Source organism: Schistocerca gregaria, chromosome 5 (genome assembly GCF_023897955.1).
Source record: "Schistocerca gregaria isolate iqSchGreg1 chromosome 5, iqSchGreg1.2, whole genome shotgun sequence".
NCBI classification, from domain to species: Eukaryota; Metazoa; Arthropoda; class Insecta; order Orthoptera; family Acrididae; genus Schistocerca; species Schistocerca gregaria.
The window spans coordinates 384,012,641-384,038,218 of NC_064924.1; the positions used below are offsets into that span (position 1 = coordinate 384,012,641).

A 25,578-nucleotide genomic window follows, 5' to 3' on the forward strand; every position below is an offset into this window, starting at 1 on the left:
TGGATGATGCGAGGTGTGTGAACAGCCGCACTGTCGTCTCTGAACATGAAGTCCCACTGAGAAACAAACATTGTACTGTGGGATGGACTCGATCAGTCAAAATGGTCTCTTAGTTCTTGGCAGTAATGAGCAAAAATGGAGGCCGTGGAATACCGCGATATGCATTCCCAAATCATCACCGGGATGTTTCATTTTCGGCAACAAGCTGTCTCCATCGTAGGCTTGGGAAGCATACGCCACAAATTGGAAACAGTGTGAAACAGAATTCATCAGACCATTTGACTATACCATTTCTCCATAGACCAGATGTTATGGTTTCGGCACCACGTTTTTCTGTTACAGACATTTGCATCACTGATGAGTGGTTTTGGGATTCCAGCTCGCCCTCAATTCTCAGCTTATGGAGCTCCCTTCCTGTTGCTTTGATGGTGGGTGGGTTCGCAAGTGCGACGTTCAGCTATGCAACCACTTTTGCAGCCATATGAATGCGCAGTGTCTGCGGAATGCGCAGCTGTGAAGCAGATGATTTAAACTGAAGCAGGAAGGGGGAGAAAAGAATGGAAAGGGAAGGGTTTATTGATATCAGCTACATCAGGACTTTTTGCGGCACCGGCGGCGACGAGTGAAAATGTGTGCGGTACTGGGATTCGAACCTGGGATCTCCTGCTTCCTAAGCAATTGCCTAACCACTGCGCCACCCGGACACGGTGTTTATCACAGCTGCTCTTTCTGTACACCTCCTGCCTACCCCCTCCCCTCTTCCTTCTGTACCTGCCCTCTACACCTCCCCGTCTTCCACCTATCTCCTACACCCGCCAATTAAATGCCATCTCTCTGTCCATATCATTCTTCCCTTTTCCTGATCATGTCCTTCGTCCCTCCCATTGCACTTCTCTTCCTCCCTCTCTCTGTCCATCCGCTCCTGCCTCCTCACTTTGTTCATCCAACCCCCACCCCCTCCTCTGTCACTATGTCCATCTGCCGAATTCTGTGATCTGTATCTAGTCACAATGTATATAATGCATATATATTTTAAATATAAGAGTGTGAACGTGTTTGTATTGTATTGTAATGCAGATACTTTTTTATTGGTGATGCTGTGCCTGATTCTTTAAAATGCGATTGATGATAATAATAATAGTAACAACAGTACGTCCTTTAGCTTTTTTTCATTCCCATTTAGGAGTCTGGCATATTATCAGGTCTGAGGAAGATAATGGTAAACTACAGGTACGATGACAAAAAAACGAAACGGATATAAGTGAAAGAGCGAACATGGGATATTCTTCAATTTTGCGGTCAGAAACCACACCTCACACTCTCTTGTATAACATTAAATACCAATATGTCCACCCGATAGCTGAATGGTCAGCGTGCTGAACTGCCGTCCTCAGGTGCCCAGGTTAGATTCCCGGCTGGGTCGGGGATTTTCTCCGCTCAGAGACTGGGTATTGTGTTGTCTTCATCATCATTTCATCCCCACCCAGCGCGCAGGTCGCCCAATGTGGTGTTGAATGTAATAAGACCTGCACCAAGGCGGCCGGACCTGTCCCGTAAGGAGCCTCCCGGCCAATGACGTCAAACGCCCATTTCCATTTCTAGTACCAATATAATGCCAAGTACCAGGCATGAAAGGCGACTAGTTTTGAGTGGACTAGCTATGATGGAGCATAAAAAACTACGAGTCACCTTCTTCACCTACAGAGATTAAGTGGACCCACAGATTACTGGTTGCAACTGCGAGCTACGTTTCTGACACCGAGCTAGACAAAGGCATAACAATATCTAGTTTTTCCCAACTTTGAGCAGAGTTCAGAGCAAAATAATCCTTTCAGTTCTTTAACTTGATAAGCCGGAACGTTTGACTGTCGGACGGAAGCGAACGATCGATGGTGGGGTATGGGAGGCGAGGGGAAGTGGCGGGGAGCGATTAATAACGGCCGCCTTATTAGTGTTGACGCCGGAGTCTAAATTCCTGGCGGACTGCGTTCTGACGCTAATCGTCCGTTGTCATAACTGAGCGAATTAATCACAGGCCTAGGGTGGAAAAGGGGAGGACAACGGGACCGGCGACCGGGCAATTTAGAACCAACGACCGAGGGCTCCAGCGGCCAAGGAAGAGCGCGCAGCAAAATTAGCTGTCAGGGCGCGTTTTCTGAACCGCCGGCGCCGACATTCCTGATGGGTCCTCGGCTGCACTGTATTATCGTGTCCTACCAGTTATTCACGTCTCGGATAATTAAATACAGCATGCCGTCTCCTATGCAGAGAGTGGAAAAGAGTTGCTTGCAATCTCACTTGACAACGGTTGCTCTAATAGAACGACCTCCTTCACCTTGTATAATTCACAACATTCACTTTTCTAGGACAGAAGGAAGTCGGCGGTACAGCTGCAGGGTGAATGAGAATTTTTGAGAGAAACATCAGTCATACATTAAAAACTGTACATCTTTGGCTCTTACATTTAAGATATCGTGTATTCCAAAATATATCTATGGGAAAGTAACAGCATAATTATTTTCATTTTCTTTCTTAATTGCTTGAAACTGATCATTCACATTGGTTAAGATGAGGAAAGACAACTGTTTCCTACGTTTTAATTGTCGTAAATGATGCAGTCGTCTACCTACATACTGACATCGACGAAAAATTCAGTGAATATTAATTTGATTAAGCCCGGTCTCAGCAATTCGTAGGCATTGGCAACAGACACTAAATACATTACGCCTGATCAGCAAAGACTTTAACTGATTTTTTCCACACATGTTTAGTACTCCATTTCAGGGTTTACATTAAGTTTTTCAAAGTACCTCACTCCTACTTCGCCGGCCGCGGTGGTCTAGCGGCTCTAGGCGCTCAGTCCGGAACCGCGCGACTGCTACGGTCGCAGGTTCGAATCCTGCCTCGGGCATGGATGTGTGTGATGTCCTTACGTTAGTTAGGTTTAAGTAGTTCTAAGTTCTAGGGGACTGATGACCTCAGCAGTTAAGTCCCATAGTGCTCAGAGCAATTTGAACCTCTGAATCACTCCTACTTCAATGCTCGTTTCTTAGCGACTCTGCCATTCCTCGAACACAAGGTGCAGGACATTCATTACCACGTCGATGAGATCGCCTCACTTTTCTTGAGGATTGCTTCAGAGTTTTCAAATCGAGGGCTCCAAAGCTTTGCCTTTAATGATGGAAAATCCGAAAAAGTTCTGCTTGTATCCTTCCAACGTGCTTCCTCAGTTTAGCCAATACTGACGTGCAGTACCTTGCTGTAACAGTAGTGTGAGGGGCAACTGCATGCTGATAAATCATTCCATGGCAGTCAAAAAATATGATCACCATCATTTTCCCTGGAAATGGAGCAACTTTCGCCTTTTTTGATGTTGGAGAACCTGTCAATTTCCAAACAGTACTGGCTCTTTTTCCTTCAGGATCTTAATGATTCATCCATGACTCATCACAGGTGAAAATCGATTCCAGAAAAGCAGCCCCTCCATTAGCAAATAGACGCAGCACCTCACGGCTTGTCTCCATACGCGTAGGTTTTTTTCTCGGGGATCAACAGACGTGGCACGAAAACGGGCACAAATACGGGTCATTTGGAGAAGCTCATGCATAATTGTGAAGACACTGCTATATGAAATTTACAACACTTCTTTGAGCTTACGTAATGTTGCCCGACGATCCTCACGACAATCACAGCAGCTGGGTTGATGTTGACCTGAGTCACAGCAAAAGCTGAAACACCAGGCCTACCTTGCTTAAAACAGACAAGTCGATCTTCTTTGAAGTCCCTGAACCAGCTAAACACTTTTGCACGAAACAGTGAATTTTCACCGTACGCTTGCTGCACCTTTTTATCAAGTTTCATCGCTGTGTGGTTTAAACGAACACAGAATTTTATTGCGCCGTACGTCACCTCCATTGTTTGGTATGCGAAATGCAAAGAGGGTCTACAGAATGGAGCATTACTACCAACCTACCACGAGAGAGCGCTGCCTATGGACATTACACATAAAAATCGTTCTCTTCAAATGTTCATGGTACATATAGGAAACTATCACGGAAGCTACAGGTAACAATCAGTCTCAGTCTTCGTTGATCACCCCCCCCCCCCCCCCCCTTGAAGGGTGTATTGTAATTAATGACGAAGACCGACACGGGTGGAAGTATACGACAACAGGAGCAAAAAAAGTTCCATTAGGTATGGGTACACAAACGAGCCGTCTGCAAAATAACTGTAGCTCTGTGGTTACGAGCTGTCACTGCTTTCAGTCTGAAATGTTGTCCTAGTTAACAGAAATATATTTGAAACGTAAAACTTTCCATTACGTCGCTATCCAATTTGGTCTTAAGTTTCACCCATGGTCCATGACTGGGGAATTTTGTACATGAACGATAGGGCACTGGAACATTTTGCTGCTGATGTAGGATGACATCCAACTTTCCAATACGTCAAAGGTGGCCGGATCGAGCAGGGTCTGTACCTTAACCTCCAGGATCACCTGACCTTAGTCCACTGTGAAATGTACAACATTACTGTTGATACGGCTGAAGAACTGGAGCAAACAGCTGTACAGCCTTCTCAAGATTTACGAAATCATCAGCACGTATTGGAAAGAATTCGCAACTCACTACAATGAAGAGTGTGGTATTCCATCCAAATGCGAAGACGACGAGTAAAACACATGCTTTAACAGGAACGTGTTTGCAGTAAATTGCAACATGTAATGTGCTGAAGAAATTTTGTATTTCTTGCTGAGGTACGCCATGGATGGAATTTGTGCCGAATCAGATGGGGACTTAGTCTAAAAGTTAACTTTTCAAATACATTTCTACGAATTATGACAATGTTTAGTAGTGAAGGCAGTGGCGGCTGGTAACCACTCACCCACAGTTATCACGCAATCGACTCTGAAACGTCACTACGGTTTTTTTCCAGTGTTGAAATGTGTAAGTCGTCTTGTGTGAATAATATATTTGGTCAAACGGAGAATACCTCCTTTTCCACCCATCGAGGAAATCGCATAATGTTTGAAGATAAATGTATCTCACATTCATGTTGTCTTTTTATGATGCTGATCAATTTTTTTGTTTTCCTGAGTAAAAATGATTTCTGTCTTTTTTTGCTTTACGCGTCCCTACTTTGATTGTAATTTTGCGACGAAATGGCTATGTAAGTGTTCTTAAATACTGAGGAACGTTTTAGCAGCCATGTATTGTATCTCTTTATTTCAATACCACAATATGCTAACTACATGTTGATTACTTATTATTTTTTAGTAGCTCATCTAGTAAATTCAGACGGTGACTTTTTGTGAGAAGAATTAGCTGGCTTGGTCGCGATTTGCACAGCCATCTATGTGGAAGTTTCGTTGTGGCAATTATCATTTATATTTATTACATACACTCCTGGAAATGGAAAAAAGAACACATTGACACCGGTGTGTCAGACCCACCATACTTGCTCCGGACACTGCGAGAGGGCTGTACAAGAAATGATCACACGCACGGCACAGCGGACACACCAGGAACCGCGGTGTTGGCCGTCGAATGGCGCTAGCTGCGCAGCATTTGTGCACCGCCGCAGTCAGTGTCAGCCAGTTTGCCGTGGCATACGGAGCTCCATCGCAGTCTTTAACACTGGTAGCATGCCGCGACAGCGTGGACGTGAACCGTATGTGCAGTTGACGGACTTTGAGCGAGGGCGTGTAGTGGGCATGCGGGAGGCCGGGTGTACGTACCGCCGAATTGCTCAACACGTGGGGCGTGAGGTCTCCACAGTACATCGATGTTGTCGCCAGTGGTCGGCGGAAGGTGCACGTGCCCGTCGACCTGGGACCGGACCGCAGCGACGCACGGATGCACGCCAAGACCGTAGGATCCTACGCAGTGCCGTAGGGGACCGCACCGCCACTTCCCAGCAAATTAGGGACACTGTTGCTCCTGGGGTATCGGCGAGGACCATTCGCAACCGTCTCCATGAAGCTGGGCTACGGTCCCGCACACCGTTTGGCCGTCTTCCGCTCACGCCCCAACATCGTGCAGCCCGCCTCCAGTGGCGTCGCGACAGGCGTGAATGGAGAGACGAATGGAGACGTGTCATCGTCAGCGATGAGAGTCGCTTCTGCCTTGGTGCCAATGATGGTCGTATGCGTGTTTGGCGCCGTGCAGGTGAGCGCCACAATAAGGACTGCATACGACCGAGGCACACAGGGCCAACACACGGCTTCATGGTGTGGGGAGCGATCTCCTACACTTGCCGTACACCTCTGGTGATCGTCGAGGGGACACTGAATAGTGCACGGTACATCCAAACCGTCATCGAACCCATCGTTCTATCATTCCTAGACCGGCAAGGGAACTTGCTGTTCCAACAGGACAATGCACGTCCGCATGTATCCCGTGCCACCCAACGTGCTCTAGAAGGTGTAAGTCAACTACCCTGGCCAGCAAGATCTCCGGATCTGTCCCCCATTGAGCATGTTTGGGACTGGATGAAGCGTCGTCTCACGCGGTCTGCACGTCCAGCACGAACGCTGGTCCAACTGAGGCGCCAGGTGGAAATGGCATGGCAAGTCGTTCCACAGGACTACGTCCAGCATCTCTACGATCGTCTCCATGGGAGAATAACAGCCTGCATTGCTGCGAAAGGTGGATATACACTGTACTAGTGCCGACATTGTGCATGCTCTGTTGCCTATGTCTATGTGCCTGTGGTTCTGTCAGTGTGATCATGTGATGTATCTGACCACAGGAATGTGTCAATAAAGTTTCCCCTTCCTGGGACAATGAATTCACGGTGTTCTTATTTCAATTTCCAGGAGTGTAGAAGCTGCCTGTTTCATTTTAACGAAGTCCGATCTATCAACGCGTAGGGACATTGACGTATTTATAATTTTGAAAATTCGCGGTCGTACAATTTTCAACGAAGACAGTTAATTCTAAAGGAATGTTCCGTGTTCATATTTTTAATGGTGTCAGGAGAGAGAGAGAGAGAGAGAGAGAGAGAGAGAGAGAGAGAGAGAGAGAGAGAGAGAGAGAGATTAAAGAATGGTAGTATTATTGAGGAAAGCTTTTCTATCTCACTGACGTAATGGCCATTTTTTACATTGAGCATAGTTTAAGCTAAAAGATTGTTCGTAATTCATCTTTACTCAAATCGCATACAAGCGACGTTACAGCTCGTTCGTGGATCCATGTTTAAGGGACCATTTTTTCCTCTATTGCCATATACTCTCACCCTAGTCAGTTCTCGCTATTAATTATGATACAGCCTGTAGAAAAATGCGAAGTCGCGCTATACTCGCTCTTCTTTAGAACAATCCAGATGATGATTGTCCCCTACAAGATTAATGAGTTGTAAGACAAACCATCGCATGGGTTCAGTCGAGAAGAAAGCAAGCAGCAACCTTCGGTTCTTTGGCGGGTACTCAGACGCCGCAGCTCGTCTACTGTAAGGACTGCCAGTGAACGATTGTCACGACCTGCCCTACTAAGCTATATAGGATCTTTTTATCTGAACTGCGTAGAAGTATATTTGAACATGGACAGAGCAGGATGAAAACAGGTGGTCGTATGATTGTTCTGATATCAGAATAGTGTCTGTGATATGTGGTTGTCGTCAACACAGTCTTAGTTCACTAAGCATTTTCATAGTCACGGAAGTGATAAATATTCGCACGCTCCAGTTTTAAATTAATCAAGGAAAACACTTAGTAATATTGGATACGGATATACACAGTCTGCTATACAATTAATTTGGTATCTTCTTTATTTGATGTGGTAAACCGCCTCGTGGCCACTCCCTGCTCCACTGATCTGTTTCGCACATACTTTCGGTTAATATACCATACTGAGAACATTTCCTCAATTGTAGTGTGTTAAAAGCAATGTCTGTTCACGGAAATAACATGCATTGCAGTTAATGTTCAGTTTCGAGGGAACCACAGACGAAGTACAAGATTATATTTTTGGAAAGAAAAGATGGGGTAAGAGGGATTCATTGGTGAAGATTCCACTGAACGAATCATACAGGTATAGAGTACATGTCATCTCGCCATTCGTTTCAGACTGTAGGAAGCCAAATAAAGTGAAATAAATTTCGAAGCGTTGTCACTTCTGATTCATAAAAACTTATGTGATAAATACGTGAAGTTGTTCTCAACCTGAAGATTGTTCGTAACACAGTTGTGGTTTACTAGCCATGGCCTATTTGTGGCGGTATGCTTTTGCCTTCCTCCGAATACTGAACATGACTTATCCAGCCATTTATGGGTGCCAGTACTGTATTGAAGGGGATGGAGCATAGTTCCACTTCGATGTCACACAGACACTGTCGCCGGCCGCGGTGGTTTCGCGGTTCTAGGCGCGCAGTCCGGAACCGTGCGACTGCTACGGTCGCAGGTTCGAATCCTGCCTCGGGCATGGATGTGTGTGATGTCCTTAGGTTAGTTAGGTTTAAGTAGTTCTAAGTTCTAGGGGACTAATGACCACAGCAGTTGAGTCCCATAGTGCTCAGAGCCATTTTTGAACAGACAATTTCGAGTAGAAGAGAGCCATTTTCTCACGGAAAACAAGTGCCAAATATGACAGGTGCGTTAGAAACTTATCTGTGATAAAGAAAAAATGAGGTCGTCGGGTTGTAATCCCATGATCTTTCTAATCATTAGTGTTGGTGGACTGTCAAAGGACGCATGCGTGGAGATGGGATTCATGTAGTACGCCAGCGCTTCTCGAGACTCGGGAGCGGCCAAGAACTGATGCCCACTTTGTGCCGTTGTATTACTCTCGAGCAACATTCTACTATAATGCCAACACCACCTCAATCTGCGATGGCACCGATTAAACATATTTCGTATAAGCAAGAGCTTGCGCCGCCTCTTACAGCGTACTAGACACAGGAACATACAAATCGTCCGCGGGATGACAAACAATAATCTTTCTCTTGTAATAAACACGCATTTGACTGTCGAATTGATTGTCGAATCGAACTGTCTCGTCTCAGCCAATGGAGAGTTGCAGAGTGAAGAACAGAAGATATGATTTTTCATCAGTGTATTTCTTCGTGAGAGATGTTGCAACTACTGCTGTTGCTTTTACTTCATCTTTTAATAAAGCTTCTTATGTTAAATCGTTGACCAGAGTGCGTGTGCTCGGCTCAAAGGTATCCTGTCAAGGGTCTTACAAACTACAGATATTCTTTCAGAAGTATAGGCATTTGTTTATTTCCTGAAAGCAAACTGCTCATACTGGTACTATGCAGTGGAAAGTAGCGGATGCATTGTTGTTATTCTGACGTACTCAACTCTCGAACGTTAAAAATAGCATATAAATACTTACGTTCTTGTCGCACACCCGAAGCATGAAGTACCGGCCTTTGAAGTAAATCTTGGTAATTCTGGGCCTAAGACAGAAATAAGAATGCTTGAATGTCGTACACCCAGATATAGCAGTAAATAAATAAATTACGTAACCACACAACAATATCCGTGCGTAAAGTAACATTTACGCGGTAGATGGAATCTTTTCCTAAATTATACATTTAAAAAATTAATATAAGAGAAACGTACAGCAATATCTTACCAATAATAGTTTCCGACTTTGTTCTTGTTTCTTAGGACAATGATGCCACTGGGGGTGAGGCCCAAGAAGTACTCCACATTGTCCTCTCCCTGAAACAGGAGGACACTATGAACAGGTACTATAAGTGGTTAGCCTTTATATTAGAGACACATTTGAAAGCTGGCGATGCCTTTTTTAACTTGTACGAGGACTTCATAAGAAAAATGTAAGCTTATGTCTTTAATATAGAATAGGGTTTTCAGTGAAGTCTTCGAACAATTAATGTAATTTTTCGTAACTCTCACATATTGGTACCATTTCTTGCCAAATATGATTGTGTGTGCAATCACAACCTTTCCTTCTAGAAGATCGCCCGATAGAAATCAAAGGTAATTTCGTATTAAAAACGATCGAAAAAATTCTTTGTTCTCATTCATGACAAACACAGAGAAGTTGTCAAGTTAGAAAATTTCTGTACTCTGTCGTTGTGTCGCAACTTCGTATTCATAACACCGAGTCGTCACCCGTGATGAATTTTTCCAGAAAGGAATAGTCCATGTTTTGCATTTCAGTTAAGTCGTGGCAGGCGCCCACGCGTCGTTGTTTTTGTTCGGAAGTCAAGGAGTAATGAACAAATTTTCTAGACACTTTTCTCTGCTTCAAAACATTGTGGAGAATGCCTTTCACGTTTGATTAAGAAATGTTGCTTCACTACTATTTGTGACACAGTACGGCCGCACGTCCATGTCCCGCTCACAGCTGACTGGTCGAACGAACATCTATTGTTTACAGTTGTTAGTTCAAACTACTACCGTAGTTACTGCGCTGACATCGCTTATACGCCAGAAATAAAATCAGTCTAATACATTTTTGGACGGAAGGGCAGCGTCTGTAGATGTAGATCTAGACATACAGAAGCGACCAGGAACTCATATTATATTTTAATTACACGAGAAATTTGTGATGTTGTTCTTTCCGATACAGTGCCTTAAATCTTTTAGTTGGGACATGCCTAGATACTCTGGTCGTGGTTGACTAGGGACCAGCTCGGCCGCCTGACCTTGGACACCACCTTTCCTCCAGCGCAATTAAGATCGTAACATATTCTCCTAAAACGCATGAGTCGCTAATTTGTGTCTTACCAATGGATAAAAACCCAGTGCAGACTATTCCAAGTTTTCAGCACAGTGAATACACAGAATCAGTCCATCAACTATGGAGGATTCGCGGGCAAAGCTGCGAAAACAAGTGTAGGGCCCCCCGCCTAGGGCTGCGAGCGCCTTATTGGCTGTACGCAGAGGATGAAATTTACTTTGCAGATGAGGCGGGGTGCGCTCCCTTTGCCGACAGCTGTCTTCGAGAAAGAAGGAGCGAGGAGCGGAGAGCGCCGATCTGTGGGATTTCCGGCGCGGGAAGCCGCTCGGCTGGCTAATTTGGCTTTCGCGAACAGGAAATGGAGCCAGTTAGCGGGCCGGGCCGCGGGGACTCTGCCCGGTGTCTGCTGCCTGCCGAAGCTGCGGCGGCGGCGGCGGTGGCGGCACTCTATTTCCTTCAGCCGCCTATTGCGAATTTTGTGTAGCCGCTCTGAAAACTGCCAGGACAGCACTCGCTGGCACTGCGTGTTTGTTGTTCTGTGCAATGCCAACATAAAAAAAATTGCGACTCCAATGATATGTGTGACTGAAATGAACTTTACTTAACAGACAAGTTTAGGTGGTGTTGACACGACAATAGGTGGTGTTTACACCACAATAGCTGCATCCGGTAGCCTTGCCTTTCAATTTTAGCGTATTTCTTCAATAGTTTTGCGATCAGTTTGGGTTTCGGAGAAATGCAGGAGCGCGCGAAGTTCTGATCCTCCGACTTATCTTAGAAGATAGACGGAGGAAGGATGAACCATTTACGGCATCTGTTGAATTTGAAAAAGCTTTTAAAAATATTGACTGAAATGCATTGTTTAAAATTCTGAAAGTAGCAGGGATAAAACACAGGGAGACAAAATGATCTAAAGCATCTACGGTAATCAGAGTGCAACTATAATAATCGAAGCATTTGACACTGGAGTAGGAACTGAGAAGAAAGTGAGACTGGGTTGTAGTCTATCGCCGATAATATTTTATAATTACACAGTAAGCAGTAAAGGTAACCGGGGAGAAATTTGGAAGAGAATTAAAATTCAGGGAGAAGAAATTTGGACTTTTGAGGCTTACTGATGAACTGTAATACTTTCAGGGACGGTAAATGCATAGTGGCATGAGAAGAAAATCGGTATATCAGGTGAAGATGAGGTTATTAGGCAGGAAAGTGAGGCTAAAATTAGAAGATGAGTCTTATTATTTCGGTAGAAAAGTAACTGATAAGGGCAGAAGCAGAGAGGATATGAAACAACAGACCAGTATCTCTGAAAAATAGAAACTTGATAGCATCTAATATAAATTTAAGAACGAACTCACAAACTGCAATACGGTTCCGCAACAGCTGGACAATATTTCAGAACAAATGAAAATTTGTGCTGGACTCGGACTCGAATGCGGGCTTCCCACTTGTCACGAGCGGTCGCCTTAACGACTTCGGCTATCCGAGCAAGCCTCGAGGACCGGCCCAAATTTCTGTTTGTCCTGGTGCCTACTCTCCCCTGTGCTCGCACTATGCTACCGCGATTCCCGCACGGGTTGGGACACCGTTTTCTTCTTCATTGCCTCGCTGTCGCTGTTGATCGTCAACGCATTGTCTCAGACATCGCACTGAAGCAGTATAAATCTAAGTGTTAGGAACTCTTTTGTGAAGTAGTGTGGCCTTATACAGAAATGATAGGTGAACGACAAACAATTCAGACAAGAAGAGAAGCTTTTTAAATGATCCTGAGGCATCAAGAAATCGCTAGTTTGGTAAAGCACAGAAACGTCATGCGTAAAATCGTTGAGCAAGACGAAGACGCCTGGTTGCGGTAGTTATGTAGAGATTAAAATGAAATAACAGGATGGTATGGCATTATTGGCTGGCATTATTCGGCAGCCTAGTATAAGCCTTATGTCTACGTTCATTCTCCTGCTGAAAAAGCGCGTCATCTTCCTGTCGAAGAAATGGTAGCAGCACGGGGATAACAGTCGATGCAATGTACCGTACACTGGTTACCTTACCCTGCAGAAACACCAAATGTGACCGCGGGTTGTCACTGACGGCCCCCACACACCATGACACCTGTGTGGGACGTGTGTGTCGTAGGTGAATGAGCTCTGGAATAGCCAACTCACCAGGTCTACGCTACGCACATGTACATCCATCACTCGCATACAGACAGGACCTTCTCTTATTTTCGAAGACAACACACTGACGTTTCACTCACCAGTTGACATTTTCACGACACCAGAGTGGTCATGCTTAGTGGCGTCCTGGTGTGAGTGGTAACCTGGCCAGAGGTAAACGTAATCACAGTCCTGCTGCAAGCAGATGGTTTCTAACGGTCCGTGATGACGTAGCAGGCGCAACATGCTCCCGGATTTCGTCCCGGGATGATGTTCGGTCGGCCACCGTTGCTCGCACAATCCGTCGATACTGACGCGGGTATGCATGCCCACATTCAGAATGTGGGCATGTTCTCCACACAACTGGCGAAAGCAGTGACACACCACCGATACACTGTGCGCAACATTTGCGGCAGTATGACAATACGCCCATCCGGCTTCCCATACATACAGACTGCGACCCCGATAAAACAGATGAAACTGTTCAGCGGCAGTGCTTACTCGTCGGGAGGGCATAGTTGTATCCGAAATTGAACGTTGCAAATAGTGTTCACCTCTAAGCCCGGTACAATTACTGCTTGCAGAGTAACAACAGAGGGTGTACAGACAGGCATCCTGAGCGCCATGTGTTCGTCGATGACCGTGACACATGAATAACTAACAGTGTAAACCCTCAGCGTGCACATACACTCCTGGAAATGGAAAAAAGAACACATTGACACCGGTGTGTCAGACCCACCTTACTTGCTCCGGACACTGCGAGAGGGCTGTACAAGCAATGATCACACGCACGGCACAGCGGACACACCAGGAACCGCGGTGTTGGCCGTCGAATGGCGCTAGCTGCGCAGCATTTGTGCACCGCCGCAGTCAGTGTCAGCCAGTTTGCCGTGGCATACGGAGCTCCATCGCAGTCTTTAACACTGGTAGCATGGCGTGACAGCGTGGACGTGAACCGTATGTGCAGTTGACGGACTTTGAGCGAGGGCGTATAGTGGGCATGCGGGAGGCCGGGTGTACGTACCGCCGAATTGCTCAACACGTGGGGCGTGAGGTCTCCACAGTACATCGATGTTGTCGCCAGTGGTCGGCGGAAGGTGCACGTGCCCGTCGACCTGGGACCGGACCGCAGCGACGCACAGATGCACGCCAAGACCGTAGGATCCTACGCAGTGCCACAGGGGACCGCACCGCCACTTCCCAGCAAATTAGGGACACTGTTGCTCCTGGGGTATCGGCGAGGACCATTCGCAACCGTCTCCATGAAGCTGGGCTACGGTCCCGCACACCGTTAGGCCGTCTTCCACTCACGCCCCAACATCGTGCAGCCCGCCTCCAGTGGTGTCGCGACAGGCGTGAATGGAGGGACGAATGGAGACGGGTCGTCTTCAGCGATGAGAGTCGCTTCTGCCTTGGTGCCAATGATGGTCGTATGCGTGTTTGGCGCCGTGCAGGTGAGCGCCACAATCAAGACTGCATACGACCGAGGCACACAGGGCCAACACACGGCATCATGGTGTGGGGAGCGATCTCCTACACTGGCCCTACACCTCTGGTGATCGTCGAGGGGACACTGAATAGTGCACGGTACATCCAAACCGTCATCGAACCCATCGTTCTATCATTCCTAGACCGGCAAGGGAACTTGCTGTTCCAACAGGACAATGCACGTCCGCATGTATCCCGTGCCACCCAACGTGCTCTAGAAGGTGTAAGTCAACTACCCTGGCCAGCAAGATTTCCGGATCTGTCGCCCATTGAGCATGTTTGGGACTAGATGAAGCGTCGTCTCACGCGGTCTGCACGTCCAGCACGAACGCTGGTCCAACTGAGGCGCCAGGTGGAAATGGCATGGCAAGCCGTTCCACAGGACTACATCCAGCATCTCTACGATCGTCTCCATGGGAGAATAGCAGCCTGCATTGCTGCGAAAGGTGGATATACACTGTACTAGTGCCGACATTGTGCATGCTCTGTTGCCTGTGTCTATGTGCCTGTGGTTCTGTCAGTGTGATCATGTGATGTATCTGACCCCAGGAATGTGTCAATAAAGTTTCCCCTTCCTGGGACAATGAATTCACGGTGTTCTTATTTCAATTTCCAGGAGTGTATATGCTGATGGCGCTGAGCACGGTCCTTGAAGGTGTTGCATTTTTTTCCCCGGAAATGTATATCACCTAATATCTACGATCAGACATTGAGCGCCACAGTTTAATTCCGGGCGGTGTCCCGCCATACAGCTGTGGACGTCCAGTTTTTGGAAACCTGTCACGAGTCTAGACAGCTGTAGCACCTAGCATTCCCAATACACATAACGGGAGCAGAGAGTGGGCGGCGACGGCGGCCGTAATTCCCCGATGATAGATGCTCGCCGGCTCTCCGCGCCGTCGCCCCGCCACAGCCGGCGCGTCCGGCGTTTTTAATTTGTGATATCCATCAGCTGCGCCGGCGGACACGCACGCGGCGCATCCCCAGATTACAATCTCTTTCCGCCCCTCCACACCGCGCCGCACGCCCTTCCTCTTCGTAATTCAATGAGAGCACTTACGGTAACAATCCTTAATTGTGTTCAATGATCGGGCTGCATACAACAAATAATCGCAATTAATCAGCCTACAATTGCCGGTACGAGACAGGAGGGCCTTCACAATGGAGGGGAAAGAAGTCTGGCAACTGGAAATAAAAAGCTTTTAAACAGAAGCGAACGAAAGCGATTTATTAATTTAGAGGGCCGCCTTGCTGCGGCACCGACTGGATGGGAGTGGCACGCTGGTCGGAAATGGCAGGGAACGCTGTTCGTGTCACTGTCAAGATTGTTAAATGAAAATGAAGGCCAGCGAGTTTCAGATTCCTGTTTATCACGGGCAGTCAAATAAAAACCGAACACCCGCCACAATAGGACCACGGCATGGTTCCAACACAAGCTATCAAAACTCCCGTTAAGATACTTCTCCTGCTGCGAAACGAGACGATCAATCTCTGTGACGGATACGCAACCACACCCACTCTTGCACTTCCTCGTCCGACTGGAAACGACTTCCTCAGGTCGGCAAAGGCGTCTAAATGACACAGTGGAAGGTCCGGGCTGTACGGAGGACGCTGCACTGTTTCGCAACCGCTGTGCGAACGGCCGCTATAGTGCAACATGCATACCGACAGACCGAGGGCAGACGGCAAAGACAACCGTGGGAACATTCCACATCCGCTCCTCCCCAAAGAAATCCAAAGCTGTTCACACGAGTTCTGCCCTTCTTCTTCTACTGCAAGGGCGCTCTGGTCGTTCAGCTCCTCCAGGGTGGACCCACAATAAATGTGCAGTGCTATGTAGACGGCATCCTATTGGACGATAACGGCCGCCCCCGCAATGCAAATCGGACGAAGGCTTCGCTTCAGCGATTTGGTTGGGAAACATTTCAACTACCTCCGTACAGCCCGTATGATTTTCAAGTCTTTCGCGGCCTGAAGAACGCCATGCGTCGAGGTCGGTTACAGTCGGTCGAGGGAGTGTAAGAGTCCGTGTGGTTGCGGATTTGTGAGTAGCCGACCGTTTTCTACGCAACAGCAACTGATCGTCTCGTCTCCTAGTGGAATAAATGTCTTAACGTATGTGGTGACTACTTTTGAATGGAACCGTTCCATCTTCCTTTTGGGGGCTGTTCAGTTTCCATTTAACTGCCCCTTTCATTATCGGAGGTTAATGTGATAGAAAATTGGGCATAAATTAGAACCTTTATAATCAGCTAGAAAAACACACAAATGTAAGTGGTGTCGAGTCAGCTACACATCAAGCATGTGGAATTAAGAACAACGTAAATGGGAACCATCACATAGAAACATTCTGGGGAAGGCGAACAAAAATGAACTTAGAAAGGGCTACAGATCTCCCAAAGACACAGCCTACACTCCGATTATCAGTCCTTTCAGTATTTCAGCGTTGCGTGGGAACCTCACCAGATAAGATTGACGGAGGGCATCGATAAAGTTGAAAAAAAAAATGCTCAGTTTCTGTTATCGTGAAACAGAGGGGAGAGTATCACGGATGATACATGACTTGGGGTGGAAAACATTAAAACAAAGGTATTTTTCGTAGCGGAGAGTTCTTTTCATGAAATTTTTTCTGCTCTGCTAGCAGAAATATTTTATTGACGCCCTCTACATAGGATGTAATGATCATCGTAATAAAATAAGAGAAATCAGAGTTCGCACGGTATGATGTAGTTGTTCATTTTTCCATGTGCTATTCGTGAGGAGAACGTTCGAGAAATATGCTGAAACTGGTCCTGCGAACCGTCTGTTAAACACTTAAATGTGAATTTCAGAGCAGTCATGTAGGTATAGAATTCATCCGTAGTGTTAAATGAATCATTACAAAGTAGAGAAGAAACGAGAACAGTTAACTAGGAAATGGAGTCTGCGTTCTCGTACGTTACGTTTCTGACGAAACATATTGCACTTAATCATACTGTGCGTTAAAGAATCATATTGTGCGTTAAAGAAGTTGCTGGGAGGTGATACAACTGTAGCCTATCTGAACTCCACAAACTATTGCTCGACATGTGTCACACACTATGTTGACAAAAGTATCAGGACACATGGTTGAAAATGACAAGTTCGTGGCGCCATACATCGGTAGTGCTGGAATTCAATATGGTGTTGGCCCACCCTTAGCCTTGATGACAGCTTCCTCTCTCGCAGGCATACTTTCCCACTCTGGTCTCTCACGATGTCTAATGACTACTAAGGTTGCTGATATGGAGCACCTTGTATGTACTGCTTTCAGCGCTACGTGGCCGTACAGAGCATACTGGTTTTCACACGTTCCTTGTTTGAAGAATATATGTTGATTCCTACAGAGCGGATTTTCGTTCTCTAGAAACGTCATAATCCGCGAGCAGCTTGGATTCCCAATCGGAGTTCCTCTGCCCGACTATCAGCTCGGCTGGTATTTTGCTGAACATTCTTTGACCTCTGACTCAACAGGAGTCATTACTCGAACAGCTTGCTCTGTCCACAGAAAGAAAAGTATACGAGGCAATCAGTTAACAATTGACAATAGCCGAGGAGCACTCAATCGTATGTATGACCAAATTGAGGCGGCGGGAAGAACGTAGATGATTACGAGAGCATTGCTGAGGTATGTTGTTTAAGCGAAGAAGGAAACGAGGCCAGCGTAACGCTTTGGCGCAAAGCATCATCACTGGAGGACTGGCAGTGGCAGTGTCCGTGTCAGAGTCAAGAGTCGGAGTCAGCGGCAGCAGGGAGCAGGGGTCACAGGAGTGCCCGCCTGCCCGCCGGCTCGTGCTGGGCTGGGACGGCGCTGCCGGCCGCGGCAGCAGCGGCGGCGGCTGTTGACATCGCGGCGCCGAGCTCCGTCACGCTCGCGCGCCCCACTCACGACTCTGCCGCTCGCCACGCGTCCTGCTTCTCCCGCTGGGTTCAACGTCCCCTCTCGTCTGCCAGCAGCTGACGGTCCATCCACTTTGAGGGCAGTGGATGTGGAATACGGCCATTTCTGCCGGCTTTGTTCTGTCTCACAGTGCGTGAGTATTTTTGGCAATCTGTGCAAACGTCGTAATGATGTGTACAGGGTGCCCCAAACCTTTTGGGTCAAGCTGAAACAGGTGATAGTGGGTCCATTGGTCGAAAATTCATAGTTATTGTGTTATAGACATACACAGCGTACACAACACAATAACAATGTAACTCACTGTAATGGTTCAAAGTGACGACAGCCAGTCTCAGCGCAGGCCTAGCAACGTCGCATGAAGTTCTGCCGCACTCTCTCAAAGAGTCCTGGTATCTTTTGTACCAGCAGACAGGTAGCTTGGGCTCCGGCAAGCGGGTCTTCATCCGTTTTTACGGATGTTTCCTACACCAACGTCATGAGGTAACTTCAGAGGAAAAAGTCCAGAGGTATTCGATCTGACGATCGCGCTCCCTTCCAATCCGACGATGCTGGTACCTTTTGTTACTTGAACATCGAAGTGGGCTGACGCACTGTCGTGTTGAAACTACGTCCTTCCGTGGACAACGAGGAGTACAGTTTCCAAGATCTGCGGCAGCCCATCTCGCAGGAACACCAGGTGACGACGAACAACCAAACGGGGAGGTACCAAATAATGTCCTATTAGATAATCTTGGACAATGCCCTCCCATACATTGTTAGAGAATTTTGGCTGGCGGCCACAGACGTGGATGGCGTTGGGATTGTCCTCCTCCAGCCATGGTTGTTGCGGTTGTTGAAAACACCATACCCGTGAACAATGCAAACGACTTCGGCACTGGAGCACTGAGGTGAATAATCGGTCGACACAAGTGAACACGGTGCTCATAATCGTTCATCCCCGAGCACACGTTCTTTGCTGTAGGGGTGTAATTCCTGTTCCACCAGTACTCTACACACCGTATCTTCTGAAGTGTGCACTTCTCGGGAAAGTTGACGGTTGCGTACAGCTGGGTTGTCGGTCACACGATCCAACACATCTTCTGAAAGTCTGGTATTCGGACAAGTCCTTAGCGGGAACCATGGCCGGCTCTCCGTGGCCTTGAACGACTCAGTCTCTCATAAAGTGATACGCACGGAAAGAAACTTCTTCCAGTTATGATGACGCCTGTTGGAAACGCGTTCTCAGTACATTCGTGTTACTTTTCAGGCACTAGATACCGCTGCAATGTACTTTAAGTGCATGTCTACCAACTCTCGTGAAGAGTAGCGTTCCATCTTTGACTACGCGGCATACACCTCCTCATGCACAAATCGCAAGCTTCTGAAGCAATGGACAGCTGACACACACCGACCGAGGTGGCGCAGTGGTTAGCACACTGGACTCGCACTCGGGAGGACGGTGGTTCAGTCCTGCGTCCAGTCGTACTGATTTAGCTTTTGCGTGAATTCCCTAAATCGCTACAGGCAAATGCCGGGATGGTACCTATGAAAGGGCACAGCCGACTTCCTTCCCTAATCCGATGAGACCTATGACCTCACTGTCTCCCCCAAACAACCTAGCCCCAGCCCCAACCCCAACAACTGACACAAGGGACAGTGGCATGCACAAGTTAATGCGCCGGTCCGTTCTATGCGATTGGCACATGACACACTTGCTATGAGCTAAGTTGTGTACTGTATGTCTGGCGGTCGGGCGTGTACGCTATTATCGCCCAGTGCCTGTTCCAGTGTACATCAGACACCTGGGATCTTTGCGACAGGGGGGCAGAACTGCATGCGCCGTTGAAATACATGCATAGAGACTGGTGATCGTTGCTTTGACCAATTACTATGATGTACGTTGTTGTTATGCGGTGTACTCCGTGTATGTCGATAACACAATAAATATGCATTGCTACCGTGTCTCAATATAATTGGTCGTGCACCAATATCACCAGCTTCGATTTATATGGTTGATGCGCAACTTGCTGGCCAGCACAGGATTCAGCAAAGAGAAGTTTGGAAAGTATCTCCAAAAATGACGTTGACACGAACTCCGCAAAAAATTACCTTCCGGAATAATTTTTTTAAAATTTCGTCTGAATTTTACTCTTAATAGCTGTATGTGACCGCCATTGTTTCTGCTTCTGCATATACGCAGAGCACAGTGCCTACTCACCCTGAGCGTTATATAGCGTTCTCGTCTCTCTCTCTTTCTCTCTCGCGCGCGCGTGAGTATGTTTTTTGGTTACAATTGCGTAAACAGCTTTATATAATTGTGAGCTCTGTGTAAGCAAAAGCTCATCAACAATAACATAGAAATGACGTAATTTTGTCATCTGGTAAATATCACTGAGAGTAAGATAATGATGCGGCAATCGTGAGAAGCAGAACGCAAATGCAAATCCAAATCCAGCCTGTAACTCTTCCTATAGATTCTTCGATCCTATTCATTAAAAAACACGAAAGTAGCCTTAAGTGAGTAAGTGATTCTGGCTAATGTACTACGGCGATCGCCTCGGAAAGGGAAATGTTGCAGCGGTAGTCTAGGGCTACTTGCTAACAATGGCTTTAATTAAGGTTCCAATGTAGTTCATATTGTTGAACTTTAACACAGACAAATGTTTTCTCTTTATACGACATAATGTTCACTCACATAATATCAACACAACTCTCATTATATGCCTTCTCGCTAATCATTGCAATTACGGCTATTCTTGAGAGCGTGCCCGCAAAGAAGGTGACGCTCTCAACCACTCTCTTTCAACAATCCTGGAAGAACAAACCTGACATCACTGAAAAGGGCTCTCGGCGGGTCGACCACGACAATCGATATCTGAACATACACGTGACCTGTGGGAATGAACAAGCAGTTTCGATGAGTAGGGAATTGTGGATCCTTTACATATCTATACGATTTAAGTTTCTTAATGGGACGCCAGGGAGTTGCTGGCAGGATTCGTTCAACAGGACCACTAACAACTCTTTCCCCTTCCTCTGCCTTTACACGCTCTCTAACTACGACGGTGTCGACGGCGTACTAACTTAAACCTTCCTTAAATCCTCCGAAATTTTGGGAAACTGCAGTAGAAAATAATGCACGATTTCAAGTATAAAATTCAAACGAAGGCCATCTCTAATAACAACTGACCATATCACGGAAATTCCATTCTACCATTCGTCAACAAACTGCTCGCGGGTAATGCAACTGGGGGACAAGTTCAATGTGAAGCCGAATACTCGTACAGTACTGGCCAAATGATATTCAACGACTAGCTCCCTTCCTCCGACGCTGCGGCCCCTTCAGTTGACGCATCAGGGAAAATCGATTCCGGGTGTGCGCGCCGTTTGCGTGTTTTTCATTAGCAGAGCCATCAGTTTAATAGAGAATAGCGACGGTAACGGCAGAGCCGCCCCGCTCTGCAGCCGTTCTGGCTCGCGCTCTAATAACACAGCCCTGTCGCCGGCCGCCAATCTCGCCTCGTAATTTACTAAAGCCAAACCGCCCAGAACGCCATAACTGAGATTGCTTTTCACCGGAACAAACGTTATTCACCAACGTATTTATTCTCGTTAATCTGAAACAGTTTCTTACTCGCTGAAAATTATTAGCAACAACAGGCGTCGCCGCCACCTATCTATCCTCCGAACATTTCTAAACTACATAATGCGAGAATCATTCACCAAGTACTCTGAGGCCAAGTAAGAAGTGGAAACGTCCTTGCATGCTGCCAGTTGCACTAAGGAGTTGCTTTCACTGTACTATTGACCTACAACTACAGTTTCAGTTGTATAAAAAGTTCTCAATTTATTGGCAGCGTGATATTCGGATAAAATTTGAAGCTTTCACTCTTCCCCCCCCCCCCCCCTCCCTTTATCATTGTCAGGGGCTAAAACCGACTGCCGTGAACTGACTAGGTTCCCAGTTTTCTACCCAGAGGACGGCATCTCATTGGCTATCTTAGGTCATGGGGCCAACACGAAAATGGCGCGTACTGAGTTGGCACTCTCTACGTCCATAAATCTTGTTTGTGCTTTCTATCGAGCGTTGTTTGCAGCTCTACCACTCGCATCAGACGGTAAACTGGGAGGAGTCTTTAATTTTTCTTTGTCAAGTGGACGCTTCCATGCATAGTTATGTCCATAGCCCGTGTCTCGCAGTTGAAATTAGTCATTGTGAAAACAGCTTCAATAGACATATGGGGCCAAGCGCTTAGCAATGCATGGAAGCGTGCACGTGATAAAGGAAATGCACACAAGACTTCACGCAGTGAACCGCCTCATGCGAGCAACGCTGGACAGAGAGCGCAAACCAGTCATAACGCCTACTGCGTACACCGCCTCCGCTTATCATCATGGTCAAAAACTGACGGAAACCGGTTGCCACAAAACAAATGTTTTTGCGATCGAGACTGTTTCTGTTCATTTTTAACTAGAAATTTTTAATTTCCTCGTCGTCTCTGTTTCGTGGAGAAAAATAAATTTATCACTTGACTTAGGTAAGCATAGTTTATTCGAAATAAATATAATGGCAAAAGCAAAGTGGAAACTGTGAAAAAAATAGATGTACGACCTATGTCCTGGCCGAATCACCGATTTTGCTGTGGAATACAATATTTACTGACGCGATACCACCGATGTTAACGTAATTGGCAATTTTTTTGATGCTTCTTGCCCCATTTTTATCTTTGTAATTCGAAAACAAGATCTATTACGTGGTCGTTGTACTGGACCAGTTGCTGTGAAATTATCTAGCAGCCGAGACGCAATCGGGTAAGTCATGGGAGAGAGCAGTCCTACCATCTACAGAATTTAGGTACCACCTGTCGTTCGTAGAAGCGCTCACATAAAGAATCGCAAAAAGTTAAGAGTGGCTCTTGCAGAAATCGCACATTTTCTACGGAGCAATGACGTAAGTCATATCGTGGATAAGATGAATAGTTGATGTCGGTTAATTGATAAGATATCGGAAAATTGCAAATCTGCAAAACGAATTGTTTATAAAGTGCTTGTAACATACTTATTGAAATACAACTTGTTCTTACATGCGTGCCAAGGGCCATGAAGTCTGTAAAAACGGACGTTGTGTAAGTGATCACAGATCTGTTTGATTCGTTGGTAAGTGTCAAAGAAATATTGAAAACTCTGAATTATGCCATGTCTAAACGAGGGAAATGTAAAACTGCCACCTCTTTGCAGGGCTGGAGACGCATTGTCTCCCCAATCGTGAAGAAGACAATGAGGCTTGTGGAATTGTCGTGTTTTAGTTCACAGTAAAGTATTTTTCCATTTTTTGTTACTTTCATAAGGATTATTGTTTCATTCCCTGTTCCCTTCAGTCTGTATCCAGTCATGCAGATATCCAGATAGAGAAAAACAAATTTTCAGTTCTTTATTTCATTTCTGGTCGTGTTTATGTAACATAAACACATAAACAATCGCTTTGTAATAATATCTGAATTTCATCAAAAAACCAGAGGTACGAGACATCAGTCACACGCTGAGTGGTTGCACTTACAGTTCAGCGCCATTCATTGTGCTGTAGCTAGCGCAGCTCGTAGAGATCTCAATTATGAAATATTACTCTGTTTCCTGAGTCGGTCCACATTTTTTGGGCGAGTTAGGACACATTATGAACAACCGATGGATTTGGAGCGCGATAGACTGCTTCGGGTGAACCATGCTGCGCAACTCAAAGTCCTGCTCAATTTCAGCACCAAACAACAACTTGAAATTACAACAGTGCAACAGTTGCTGACTACACAGATAGCGCGAGTGACAGCTGCAGTGTCCTCATGGAGGTGAAGATTCTTTTTTTTTTGTTAAAGGCGTCTTTTGTGTTACTGCCTGTCTCCAATGCAAATGAAGTTGGCCCAATCCCTGTCTGTTGTCACGAGCAGTTCTGCTTGCGATTGGAATCGATGCTTCGTAGCAAATAAAAACTCTATACAACGTTCTCTGTGTGGGACATCAGAAGTGAAAGTGGTGTCGAGTTGCCGGAGCGTTACTATTCACGATATATGTAAATGACGAGGAAGATAACGTCTGCGGTTCTCTGAGTTTCTCTAAAGGCCGTACAGTTGTGTACACCGATGTCGCGTCGTTAGAAAATTATTCCCAAATGCAAAGGATATGCATACGATCAACGCTTGGTGCAAAACTTTGTAGCCGATGTTCAACGTAATCAAATGTAGTGCGCATAAATAGGCAAAAACACATGATATTGCTTGATCACATTATAGTCAATTTATGACTTGTGTCAGCCACAACGTCAAAGGTAAAGGTGTATCGTTCTACAGCTATTTAAACTGTAAATCTAGATGCGAGAAAGGAAAGTGACTAGGTTCACTTCCGCTGGAAGATTCCCAAGGAAGTTTAATCCCACCGCATAGTAAGTTGCTCGCAAAACCCTTATCCAACCGATTCGTGAGTATCGATAGTTACTCAAGAATTCTTAGCATGTCTAGCCTGATCGAGAGCATCACAGAAATACTCTACGATGTCTTTTCGAGCGTTGCATGTCATGAGGAAACTTAATCTTAAAATTTCGAGAGCTCACGTTCAAAGAGCAAGTAAGGAAAATGTCTCTCACCCGTATACCTTCCGCGCCATAACCATGACGGTAAAGTTTCACAAATTCGGGCCTATGCAGAGATAGACCGCTCGCCGTTCCTATTTGCAAATGGAATAGGTAGGACTGAGAACTACACTATTACACTGCACTATGTGCCGTTCACGTCTCACAACGTATTGCAGTTGTTGTACAAATACAGATGTAAATTACACAGCGCCGGAAGACATTTTACGCTACATCGGGCACTTGAACAGAGTATCAGCACCCAAAACAGTTAAGAGATTTCATCAGAGCAGCACTACTTTTAATCACGATAATCTCGCACATTTTGAAAGGTTCCAAAATGCACTCCACTTGGGAACAGGATCAGCACTAGGAATATGGTTCATTCTTCTAATTGACATGACACTCGACATACCTGGGTTCTTCGCGCTGCTTCGTTTAGCTCAGTTTCATTATTTGTTGTTACATGGCTCGTAATTGCAATACCTCACTATGATGTAGAAGAAATAAGTGTTATTATTATTGTACACTTTCTCAATAAAAAATCAACACATGTGATTTTAGTTTGAGTGTGAAGTTAATTTTACTATCTATTAAATTCTTTACATATTTAAGTATTCGGTCAATGATTTCTAGAACTGACACTTCCTGGCACATTAAAACTGTGCGTGGAATGGGAGACTTGAGCTGGGACCTTTGCCTTTCGCGGTAAGTGCTCTTCCGCCTGAACTACCCGAGCAGGACTCAGGACCTGCCATCACAGCTCCACTGCCACCA

The 25,578-nt window shown here is 46.1% G+C and overlaps 1 protein-coding gene across 6 annotated transcripts in view; it reads right to left on the reverse strand.

The window, feature by feature from the left end:
* LOC126273198 (band 4.1-like protein 4) overlaps window positions 1-25,578 on the reverse strand; it is a 1,244,225-nt gene that overhangs the window by 54,775 nt on the left and 1,163,872 nt on the right. For all 6 annotated transcript variants that reach the window (XM_049976738.1, XM_049976736.1, XM_049976733.1 and 3 more), the window contains exons 9-10: window positions 9,576-9,664; window positions 9,333-9,396 (exon numbers count right to left, since the gene is read on the reverse strand). In XM_049976738.1, coding sequence (XP_049832695.1) covers window positions 9,333-9,396; window positions 9,576-9,664 — 153 coding nt within the window. The remainder of the gene's footprint in view (window positions 1-9,332; window positions 9,397-9,575; window positions 9,665-25,578) is intronic.